At 42.6% G+C, this 12,671-nt stretch overlaps 1 protein-coding gene across 1 annotated transcript in view; it reads right to left on the reverse strand.

The window, feature by feature from the left end:
* The window catches only part of KIF11 (kinesin family member 11), a 34,142-nt gene that overhangs the window by 541 nt on the left and 20,930 nt on the right, over nt 1-12,671 (reverse strand). Inside the window, exons 13-22 of the mRNA XM_045023291.1 lie at nt 11,494-11,682; nt 8,911-9,118; nt 8,335-8,507; nt 7,755-7,877; nt 7,186-7,344; nt 6,563-6,702; nt 4,820-5,099; nt 3,046-3,268; nt 2,675-2,826; nt 2,186-2,302 (exon numbers count right to left, since the gene is read on the reverse strand). Of these exons, the coding sequence (XP_044879226.1) occupies nt 2,186-2,302; nt 2,675-2,826; nt 3,046-3,268; nt 4,820-5,099; nt 6,563-6,702; nt 7,186-7,344; nt 7,755-7,877; nt 8,335-8,507; nt 8,911-9,118; nt 11,494-11,682 (1,764 nt within the window). The remainder of the gene's footprint in view (nt 1-2,185; nt 2,303-2,674; nt 2,827-3,045; nt 3,269-4,819; nt 5,100-6,562; nt 6,703-7,185; nt 7,345-7,754; nt 7,878-8,334; nt 8,508-8,910; nt 9,119-11,493; nt 11,683-12,671) is intronic.

Here is a 12,671-nt window from a genome sequence, read left to right on the forward strand (position 1 = left end):
TGAGCCAAAGGCATTAAGATTTTCTCCTTAAGACCAAATATAAGATACAGGAATTCCTACAGGTATGTGCCTAAGAACTAATTTGTTGGAAGTCATTTCTTTTAAAGATAGTTCTTACCATAATTAATGAGAGGGCACCCTTAGCTGCAGTGAGACAAGTTTATAAACAGCACACTTTTATTGCTAATGAAAGCAAACCAACAATTATTCCATCAGAAAGAAATAAGTCTGAAAGGTTGTGCAGTTAGATTTAAATCTGATTCTTGTATGCAAGTTTAGGTATACCCTTTAGGCTTCTGATAAGTTACCAGTTACTCCTGAGGGAATTCTGTGTCACTGTGTATGCACAGAATTCATGTCCCCCGCAGATTTTTTTTTCCCTCTGCAGAAAATATGTTCTGCCACAGAGGCACTGAAGTTACGCTGTTTGTCCACCAGGGGCTGCTGTTGTGCCAAACCAGAGAGCATCCGCCCATAGCAGCCAGTAGCAGATAGGGAGGAGGAGAGGCTGAATTCCTCCCAGCGCCCTGCCTGCGGGGCCACGGGATATGGTGGGGGAGTGAAGTGGCACAAAGAGTGGAGCACATGGGGCTGCTGGGGGTCACAGACTGAGGTTCAGAAGGAGACAGACTGGGGTGGGGGTTGAATGGGAGGGAGGGTGCAGTGCCACATGGGGATGGGGGGACTGAGTGGAGGTGCAAGGTCACCTGGAGATAAGGAGAGGGGGGTGCGGGGACACATGGGGACAGAGGCAGATGTGCCTGACTGAATGGGAGTGGCTAGGAGTCAGACTGGATCTACATTGGGAAGGACCCCCAACTCCCTGATCCTTCCCCACAAAAAAAAACCAAAAAAACCCAAACACACTTCTTCCACCCATACCCAACAGCCCTCTATGTTCACTCCCAGACTCCTTCCCACCAATTATTTCCTCCCACTCAGCTCCTACATTACCCCTGACTCCCCAAAGCTTTTCAACGGCTTCTGAGGGATGCGGGAAATACGTTTCTGTATTTAGTTTAAGTGAATTATTCAAAAGTTCTGTATTAATACGCCCAGTAAGGAATTTATTTGTCAAAAAAAAAAAAAACATTTCCTGAATCTTTTTTGTTGTCTGGATTGTTACAGACATACTTGTCAGCAAGTATTTTGAAATAAATTACCAAAATAATTGAAAGTAGTGTGATTATTATGTGTTATTTTGACAAATAAAATATGCAGAATTTTAAAGTATTTTGTGCAGAATTTTTATTTTTTTGATGCAGAATTCCCCCAGGAGTAACCAGTTTAGCCCTTTGTGTTTCATATAGGCCCAAACAAGGTGAAGTTTACATGTATTATTAGGTGTTTAAGGATACATCAAACAAATCCTCAGAACATTTGATCTCCCTCACTGAAACGAATATTGATATAGTAGTCCACATGGACAGCCTTGAAGATTGCCTGTTTAGTTTCCAAGTCACATTGGAGAGGTTATGTTCAGCAGGGCAAGTATTTAATCCCTGGAGTGCTGCAGTGATTCATGTCCAGATACTTCTTTTGCTAGAGACAGTTAAGAGGTTTTGCAACTCTCACCCTCACTCTCTTCCAAGGACCTCATCATCTTAAAAGAGATCCTATAACTAGACAGTACAAACTTTGAAAGCAGTCCATCCCTTAGCTATCCAAAAGGGATCATGGGTGAAATTAGAGAAGCTCTGAATACTTTACCAAGAAGAGCCCATAGGCTAACACTAACTAGTCAATAAATAAAAATAAACAAAACAAAGTTTACCAGTTCCTTCCCCAATGGAGTTGGGAGTACTAATCTGTTGCAAAGCCATTATGGTCGATGTTCTACATCTAATCTAATGCTGAGCAGTTTTATGTTAAAATACATGAGTTGATGTTCCCCTGTGGTAGCTGCTGTTTTAAGAAAAAAAACTTACTTTCAGCTCAATTTGCTGGAAAAAAAAAAAACAACCCAACTCAATTTAAGGGGGGAATTTATTGGCTGCTTCTTTAAATTAAGATATATGACGTCTCAGATATTCTGAAGGACTAAGTCTGGTCACAAACCTACACTGACAATGTTACACAAGTGCTGTTAAAAGGCATGTCATTTAACTACTTCTGACCCTATTATAGCAGAGGCACCGCACTTCCCGGTCAAATTCAAACCTGTCTGCAATATTTGTAAAATTACCTGGAAAAAGGGAACACCACTATTTGTTTGACAGCACACACTTGTGTCCAGGGAAGATTTATCACTGAAGATACTTTCATTAAATTCCTGCACCACCTCTTCTTCCTCCAGTGAGTCCTACAAACAGAAGTTTCCAGTTTACATGAATGGCTAAATTCAGAGGGGATTTACAATAATTTGATCAAGTCCCTAAAATACGTGGCACAATCTTTTGAGAGATTTATAGATATTTACATGCACAACTATCAAGCAAAAAAGACCTTTTAAACATAAGACTTTGTTTTATCCCATCCTGTACATTTCCTGAGCTTTGCATGGATACTCACATTGTAACAGACGAGTGCAATTCAGAATGTAAAGGCTTCCAGAACTCTGTTTACAGAGTTGAACTGAAACACCTTTAAAGTGTTGTGCTAACTGTTCAATCCCATATCTCCTGGATGAGTGGTTACAAAATGGAGCCTTGTATTTATGCCATCTCACGTTTACCTGATCCACATGCTCTACCACCTTTGCTGCACTATTTAATGTAGCCATGAGTTCTGGTTGCTGTCGTCTCAATTGCTCAAGCAGCAGGTCACGAGGTTCTGTTCTCACAAGAGTCACTGGATACAAGTAGTCTTTTCTCTGTGGAGTTGTCCCTTTAATGAAGTTGATGTAAAAATGAATGGAATTATTAAACACTTCCAGATTTTATTAAATGAAATGTGGAAAGCATTCTTTGTAGACATTCTTGTCCATATTAAAAAAAATCCAAGACTATCAGTTACTTCATGTTCCCATTAGTTTTAGCTTATGAACTCGGTACTCAAGTAGCTTGCTGTGAGACCATTCCCCTTCCCATCCCCCACTGTGAATACCTGTTGGGATATCCACTTTAAGTTCCTCCTGCAGGAAGGCATTAACCTGAGTCAATCCATATCGTGCTTCCTCATGGAGTATCAGTTTCTGCTCCAGAAACATCTCCTTATCATTTTTAATGTGGTCCAGGAGGCTATTCAGTGACCTCTCTTCATCAGCTTTCTGTCTGTTAATCTGGTCTGTGACTTCAGCAACTGATGCATTACAGCTTTCATTTGCATTCTGAAAGACAGAATACCAAATTAACAATAAAATGAAGGCTAAGGTCTCTTGCCTAACTGATGGAGCAAGATAAGTTACATTTCAGGTTGTGTCACTAAACTTAAATGTGACCTCAAATTGAAGAGTTTGGCCATGCTGATTTATGTTCATTTTGAGAGCTGTATTTAAAATAATCCATTTCTTGGAACGTACATGCTATCCTTTGGGAACAGATGCCAATAGCTAGTCATAGGAACACAGACATTGCTATGCTGGATCAGACCACTGGTTTCTCAGATTCAGTATCAAGTCTCCAACAGTAAATAGCACTAAATGCTTCAAAGTAAGATGTAAATAATTGCATATTGGACAATGCTAGGATAAAAACACCTGCAAGAGGATAGGAAGAAAGTTTACATTTTAGAAAGCATTTTTAGCCCTTAAGGTTGCAAAGAAAGTATTACAGACATGAAGACATCTGGAATGAATAGATAGTGTTTTCTTCCTGAGTCTTCAGACAGCCTGAAACATTTAGCTGTGCATTTTCCTCACTGGGGTGTTAACTCTGAAGTCTAGTGACACTTTAAACATCAGTATTAAACTAGTTCATTATTTATTTTAGCAAAGGCATGGGAAAGGATTGGGAGTGAAATCCATGGATGGGAGAGTTGTTACAAGGTAGGAAAAAACAGACAGGGAAAAGAAGAATGTGAAAGGAAGAAAAATAAAGGACCAGAAATAGCAGCAGCCCCAAAGGGGAACATTTTCCCCACTGATTGATGCCAAACCTAACAATGATAATAATTAAAAGGCTAGCTACCACTTGAAAGCCATATTCTATACTTGATCACTATGCAAACCTTCCCACTGACAAATCTACTGTAGACTAAGGGGTGCATGCAAGTTTTCAAAGGGAGTGTGCTAAAGTTTTACACCAGTCTACAGGTCATGACTATGGACCAGATAAGTTGGATAATGTTTTTATGCTACCCACGAGCAGAATGCATTTTGTTATGTGCACCAATTGGAGGTGATGTGACACACACCACCTCCATATTGGTGCACATAATGTGGGAGGGGGCTTAGGGCTGGGGCGCCTTCAGGCTCTGGCTGAGGGTGTGGGCTTTGGGGTGTGGCTGAGGGGTTAGGGGTTCAGTGGGGCTCCCCAAGGCTACAGTGGGGAGAGAGGACCGCGTCTCCCCCCCGGCAGCACCTGGGCTGGGGAGAGGGGCGTCTGACCCCCGACATGGCTGGGCTGGGGCGCCGCGGCAGGCCCGGGGTTTAGGGAGAAGCATCTCTCCCTTTTGCTGCCCTGAGCGCTGCTTAATAGGCAGCTGCATGGCTGCGCAGCTTAGATGGAACTTAGATGGTTAATGTCACATATCAAAAGATTGGGTACATGTTACAGGAAACGAGAAGCAAGCCAACCTCTATCCTGATCAGGGGGCCTGTAGCATAACAATAGTACTGCAGAATGATATACAGATGACTTTGGATTTGTATCTACACATATTCTACTTTCTGGTCCTCTCCACTGAGAATTTCATAGTCTAATGAAAAGTTATCGGTTACCCTCTGCAAACACTGAAGTCGTTCCAGCTCACTGCGGGAGGAGGAGATCTGTTGATCAGTAAGGCAGTCAATCTTAGTATTTGCAGATTCAACCCATTCATCTGTCTCCTGACACACTGTGGTGAGAGTTCTGCGAAGCTGTTCACAGCATTCAGTGGACTCCTCCAGCAACTTTTTGTCTTCCTTGTTTAGCTGCCTGATCTCTCGTGAGAAGTTATCCAAAGATGCAATGTATTTGTTGTGGTGGGAAGTTGTACAACTGACTAGGTCTGTAGTTTGCCTGCATGAACAGATTCATAATATAGATCAGAGTATTTGGAAATGCTTATTTAAAAACCATCATGCATTTAATATGATTTGACAACAGCAGCAGTGACAGTCTAATTTCAAAGTAAGCCAGATCCAATACTATTATAAGAAGATTCCATTGGAATGTTTTCTGTTTAAGCTATTTATGCAGTAAAGCTTTCCCTAACCATAATCTAGTACAGCGCTCACCAACTGGTCAATCCTAGAGGATCTCCCAGTCAATCGCAATCTCCGGTGGTGCAGTGGGGCTGCTGCTAAGACAGGCTCCCTGCCTGCCCCGGCCCCACACTGCTTCTAGAAGCGGGCGGCACAGCTCCGTGAGTGCAGGGGGTCTTCCTCCATGTGCTGCTCCTGCCTGCAAGCACTGCCCCTGCAGCTCCCATTGGCTGGGAATGGGGAGCTGCGGGGGCAGTGCTTGCAGAGAGGTGCAGCGCACGGAGCCATGTGCCCCTCCCCCCCTCAGAAGCTGCAGGGGCTCATTGGCCCCTTCTGGGAGTGGCGTGGGACTGAGGTAGGCAGGGAGCCTGCCTTAGGGGCAGACACATTGTGCCGCCGACTGGGAGCCGCCGGAGGTAAGAGCTGCCCGGCGGGAGGCCACACCCCATACCCCCTCCTGCATCCCAATCCCCTACCCCAGGCTCAGCCCAGAGCCCGCCCCCTCTCCCAAACCCCAGCCTGGTGAAAGTGAGTGAGGGTGGGGGAGAGCAAGCGACAGAGAGAGGGGGGGATGGAGTGAGTGAGAAGGGGCCTTGGAGAAGGGGCAGGGTAGATCCTGGGTTGCCCTTAAATTCAAAAAGTGATCCTGTGTAAAAAGGTTGGAGACAACTGATCTAGTATTACTGCGGGATTTAATAAGTTATTACATTAATTTTGGCCAAGATTTTCAAAAGTGACTAATGACCAAGGGTATCCACTTGACAAGTCTTATAAAGACCTCAATTTTCAGAAGGTACCAAGCACCCACCCTAGGAAAATCAGATTTCTTCCAAGGGTCTCAAGTCACGACAAGTCACGAGCCACTTTTGGAAATCCTGGGCTCTAATGTTTAGTTCAGTCAGAGAGTCCATTTTTCAAGTGATAGATTAATTTACTATTGATATCAACTAATTTGCCTACAGAACTGAGTGTAAGCATGCAGCAGTAATCAGGGATCCATGCCCAGCCATATTTGATGACTACTCATAAATGTATAGTTCCTGAAAAAAATGGAACCTCTTGCTTGCAAGAGGCATAAAAGTCTCAACTTTGAGCAGAAATTAGGTCCACATATCTTCATATGTTGGGGAAATCTGAATCAGGATCTGAGTTTTGTGGCAGGACCCACTTCTAACAGGTGGGACTTGTCCAAAAAGAACATACTGCATGATAATCTACATTCATGGTAATCTATGTAAGAGAATGTTATAAGTATACGAAAAACAATATAGTTCTTACAGATGGACATTTTCCTGGACAACAGCAATAGCGGTCTTCAAGTTTCCACCCTTTTTAGATACACCACTTAAATTCTGCTGGGTTTCCTGAACCAATAAATTCAACTGGCTCTGAAGAGAAGCCATGAGTTGAGTTGTGCCCTATTAAGAAAAATGCAGTTATACACCGGACAGGGGTGTTACCTGCCTCAAAGCCATTAACACTTTCAACATAATTAAATTAAATTTAATAGATTCCTCATGGAAGGTATTATATAGCACATCAAAAAGTATAATACAGTTTAAAGCCATAACCACCAGTTGTGTTCAGGAAAGATGTAAACAATGGATTCACTTAGATTTTTGGTGTGTGTTGTGAGCAACAGTTTAGCAACAGCTATAGGCCACTCCAGGAGCAGACATGTGATATTTCCATCTCCCCTACAAGCTAGAAAAAGCATCACAATTGAGGCTGATTAACAGAAATAGGACAAGCAAACTAAATGAATGGGAAACTATGGTCATTGTACTGACTGATGAAGCAAGTATGAAGATCTATTACAAATGAGTTTAAGTCAAGCCAGGTGAAAAACACTGGTACAAAATGCTTAATTCCATCTTCTTGCTCTAAGAAAAAGGTGATACCTCTTTAAGTGCCAGCTTTGCCAGCTCTGCTTCTTCCTTTAAACTCTCACAGTCATTCTGAAGTTGAGCCAGAACACTGGTTATATCTTCCTGTAATTTATTCAGAGCGAGAGAGTGTTTTGTAAAGAAGGTGCTTGTTTCCTCTTTATGTCCTTCCATCTTTAGAGGGAAATAAATTACATGAAGGTTAGAAAAGGAAGCCATGAATTATGGTAGTTAAAGTGGAGGTTTTCATAAACCTAGTGCTATGACCATACACTGGTTATACATATACAAAATCTCTACACCCTAAAGAGCTTGCAGTTTAAAGGCACTACTGAATAAAGTATGGTGGACAAACCTTTGGCAGTTGTTGCAGGTAGGCTTTGCAGAAGTTTGAAGTTAAAGGGAGGTTGGTATATTAGGCAACAGGCTGTTCTAAACATAAGGGATGGTGTGAAACAGAGCACAGTAGAATGAGGACAAAAGGGGAGATGCTTGGGCAGGACAACAACAAAATGCACTAGAATACTAGGAAACTAGAAGTCCAAGAAGAAGTCTGTGTGAAAGAAAAATATCCATGCATTTACCTTTTCTGCCACAGCTGAACAGGTCTTGATGTTATTCTGAAACTGGTGGTTTACTCCCAATACAAATTCTACCACAGGTACCAGATTACTTAATGCTCTTTCCATTCCAGATTTATGCTCGTCCTGGAAAAGATGGTGGGGAAAAAAATTAAATACCAGACAGCTCCTCAATTCAAGTCTGCAAGAAATTATTCAGACTCATTTGAATATATTCAGGGCCCTGTGTATTCTGAAATTGCAAAATTTGCTCCAGAATCTCCCTTGCTGTAGAATTGTGCTCCAGAATCTCAACAATCATTAGAAAAAAAGGTTTCCAGACCTTCTGTTTGGGAAGATAGCCTTGAACATGTGAACAAAGTATAAACCAATACCAACCTACTTCTAAAAAGCCTGCAACAATGGCCCATCATCTTACTTCAAGCCCTAAAGATTCAGTAACCATGCAATTGAGGGCTCTGAGACTGCTCCTGAATTGAAAGTTATTTTTATTAACCTGACTAGACCAAGTTTATGGAGGCCCTTTAAAAGCAGGAAAGATCCATATTCCCAAAATAACTCAAGAGCATCTAGATTAACTAACCATCAATCTCTTCAACTCAGCTTTATTTTTTACTGACAGAGTCTCCTGTTCTAGTATTTTTTCAGAAACCCAAGAAGTTTCAGCAGACAGCATTTCCACAACAGAGGCAAAAGATGAAGATACGGCTGATGCAATAACATTAGTGGTTGAAGAGCTGGCAGACAGAAGGTCACCTACAAAGGTAAACAGAACATTACAAACTTTGTAAAGAGTTTTCCCAACAGTCCTATGGCATAAGAGGATAAGGGTTCATGTTAGGATACGCTAATAATGTGGTACTAGGACAAGAACAAACAGATAGTTTGCCCTGACCAGAAACAGTGCCTCTCATCAGTCACAAGTGTTGCCTACAACACAGCAAATTGAAGTGGATGTTTGGGCATAACCTTTGCTGTATGGGTATGATTACTCAACTTGGACTATCATTGGTGTGAAAAAATTCAGCTCTAGTATTTTAGGTAAAGCCTGGTCCTTATGTCATGTCATATCAATTTTAGGAAAGTCTTTGGTATTTCTGCTGCACAGAGTTCATGTAAGAAGTCAGAAGATAGACTGATATAAACTTGTTACACTTACCAACTAAATTAGTGTAAGATTCTATCATTTGTTGCTGTTTCAAACTGTTCTCATTAACAGAATCTTGTATTTTGCTAAACAGAGCATTCATTTGTCCTGCAAATCTGTGCTGGGCTTCTGCATTGTGTTGATCAACTACTTTTTTACGATCTAGTTTTGCATGGAGACCAGACACATCTTTTGTTGTTTCTTCAACTGTATTAAGCAACTAAAATAAAATTAAAAAAAAGTTACATTGTCAATCTTCAGATGAACCACTTCAGCCTCAAAACATAACTGAAGGGTGTACTATAGTCTTCGTTTAACTTAGATGATGAAAACTTAAACATATTGTTTAAAGTAGGAGTTGCATCCCTAGAGAAGGGAAGCCAAGAGTTTGCATTAACATGCTTTGTATATCACTAGTTAATTTCTTAATCCTTGTGTAAACTAGGATCAGGTGCTCAGGCATTCAGAAAGTTGCAGACAAGACATTGTTTACTCTTACTAACTTTGAGAAGAGACACACCAAGGCTTTAACATCACAGCAACCATTGTCCCAAAAACAGGACAATAGGAAGCAAAGGAGCATGGTGGCATCCCCTCGCTAAAGTGTAAATACACGCTTCCCTAGGACTCTGACATTTAGGTGGTTTCCCGCTACTTTTGTAGTGAATAACATAGAATTTGACAATGTAGTTTGCCTGCCAATTACTCCCGAGGGCATTCTGCGCCAAAACCATAAAAATTCTGTGCCAAAAAAATAAAAATTATGCGCATAATATTTTAAAATTTTGAAAAAAAATTATTTGTCAAATAAATGTGGAGGCTCCAGCAGGGCATTGGGGAGCACAGGCAACTGGCTGCACAGAGGTGGGAGATCACTCTGCAGCCCCCCCCCCCCCGAACACGGACTCATCAGTGAGGCTGCACCCAACCCCGACACAGCGCAAGGTGTTCCCCAGAAACATCCCAGGGCCCTGCCTCTCTGTGCCAGGTGCAGCAGGTGTGGGCAGGCAGGCTCAGCAAGGCAGGATCCAAGCATGGAGGGGCTTAGTGTGGGGGGATCCAGGTGTGGATTGAGAGGGTTCTGTGTGGGGAAATCTGGATGCAGGCAGCTCAGTGGGGGATCTGGATGCACAGGGGCTTGTTGGGGGGTTCTGGGTGTAACGGTAATGAGACTCTGCGGGGGGGGGGTCCAAGTGAAGGTGGTTGGGGCTTAGCAGGGTGGTCTGGGTGTAGGGGACTCGGTGGGGGGTCCAGATGCTGTGGGAGTGGGGATTGGTGAGGATCCAGGTGCAGCTGGTTGTGGCTCAGTGGGGCAGGGATCCAGGTGCGGGTGGCTCATCAGGGTGGTCCAGGTGCAGGAGGAGTGGGGCTCATCGGGGGTGGGGATTCCTGAGAGTGTGTGTGTGTGGGGGGGGGGGAGGATGATGCTCAGTGGGAGGGTCTGAGTATGTGGGTGTCTGGATGCATGGGGGTTGGGCTGATGGGGGAGCAGCTTCCTGTACAAGGATCCCTCCCCCTGCAGCTGAGGTGCAATGGGTGCAGGAAGCAGGACTGGGGAGTTTGCAGAGCTTCCTGCAGCTGGGTCTGACCCGGCTCTAGATGCCAGGACTAGCAGCTGAATCTGGTGCAGGTTAGGAGCCACCAGCCGGGTCTTCCCCAGTCCCACCCCCTACCCCACAGTGATTTACTTCTCTGCCAGCTGCCCTGGGCACCCAAAACATACTGCTAGGAGGGTTGTATGAGCACTCTTGTGGCTTCCCTTTGTTTCCCCGACAGAAAGTCATTTTTCTGCAGGGAAGCAAAGAAATCTGTGTGGGACATAAATTCTGCGCATTCGCAGTGGCACAGAATTCCCCCAGGAGTAGCCAATGCAAATAAACCATCTCCATTTGTTACAAGAAAGAACTCAACAGGAATATAGGTAAAGAAGAGTTGTAAATATATAGATACAGGATTTACCACTTTGAAGAAAAAGCAAACTTTTCTACAGCAAGTCACTGCTGTAAGAATTAAGAGCAGTACTAAGTATGAAATTATCAATATGCCCCAAAGTGTAACAGTGGCACGTAACACTATGTGGTGAGCAGTTCACTCAGTTAGTACAACAGGTTATAGGACTTTACTGCAGACCTCCTCTACAAAGTGTTTGCACCCTAGTTCTCCCCCATAATTTTATGGGACAGTTTATCCCATTTAGGGCTGGAGGTCATCCCTCGAGTTGCCATGTAGAATAAGCATTTGCTGGTTCACCACACTCTGGGGTGATGCAGACTGGAAGACACTGGAGCTCAGAGCTTTTAGGGCAGGATGACTTTGAGGAAGGCAGCATGCTGGTTAGTGAATAGTCAACCATCAAACTGTCACAAACAAACAAACTTGCGTCCCCTCCCCATCACTGATGTCCCCTCCCCATCACTGTGGAGTGAGTCAGTTCATAAGTCTGTTCCAGTCTTCAGTTTTAAGATCAGTTTGCAAGATACTGTACCAGTACAGTTTTCACAAGTCATTCCCTTAAAGATTAAGCATATTATTGATAGAATTGCTTATAGAGTATGGGAAGTTACACCTGCAATTAGTTATCAGAAATGCAATAACCTTGCTAGCAGTGCCATGCAGCTTTTCTTCAGTGCTCTCCAAAGCTGAAGCCACATATTCCTCCTCCACAAGTTGAATCTTGGTTTCTTGCAAGTTTTTCTGAGTGTCTTCCAGTTCTCTTGCCCTGATCTGCAGATTCGTTTTGCATTGTTCAAGTTCATTTTTATTAGCCATGAACAGCTCAGTGACCTAAAGTGCAATTGAAATAATGCAGTTAATGAGATACTGATTTTCAGAATTCTGAAGACCAACTTAGTCATACTTCCAAATCATATATTCATTAGGAAGAATATCTTCTCCCCCAAAAATGTGATTTATGCCAAATTATCAGATGACTGGTTAATTACAAATGCAGTCTCAGTTCTAAGCAGTATGTTTGATATTTGAGACCTTGTACACTAAACTTGAATACGTCTCAAAACAAGTACCAATGACACTTTTCTCCAAAACAAGAAAAGATGGTTAATCACAAGGAAAAGTTCTGTAGAATAATTACATCCACTTAAGGTTCTCCCATTAAAATCAGCCTAACCAAATACAAGGAGGAAAGAGATTCAATTAATATTACTTAATTTAGCTAAAGGCAAGACTTGTAACATCAATATTTGATAACTTTGTAGTTCCAGATCTTGGAGAATGTTTCTTATTCTCAGATTTAGCCTATTGCACATGTGCAATGAAAAGTCACCTTTTTTCACACAAACCCTGAAAAGTAAAAGCTGATCCATCCAGAAAAGAACATTTTAGAGTCCAATTTTTTGTTGAAAGTCCATCAGAGCAATGTTAAGCTAAGGCAAGCTTAAAACCCAAGTGGAATATTGCATTATGCTGTTACAAGTTACCATAGTGAAAAGCCACACTTAGTAAGGAGTTAAGCATTGGGCTTCCCTTTCAAATAATTATTTTTGATTAGGAGGTTTGAAGTTTAGCTTCAGCTTCACAAAACCGACTAAGCACACTCTGACTAAGCTTCCTAAAGTACCATTGGTATACAAACAGCCTTTGTTTAGACCTGGTCACAAAGTGCCAGTTTGCTGGAACCAAAGTGTATTGCAAAAGTGAGACAAGTTAGACAAACTTTTGTTGAATCTCAGACAGTGCACCATCAGAATCTTGTTGGCCAGGCAGGTTTTCCTTAGGAAACTTGTCTGGTTCCCTTCCCTCACCTGGGCTTCAAG

Source organism: Mauremys mutica, chromosome 7 (assembly GCF_020497125.1).
Source record: "Mauremys mutica isolate MM-2020 ecotype Southern chromosome 7, ASM2049712v1, whole genome shotgun sequence".
In the NCBI taxonomy this organism is placed as follows: domain Eukaryota; kingdom Metazoa; phylum Chordata; order Testudines; family Geoemydidae; genus Mauremys; species Mauremys mutica.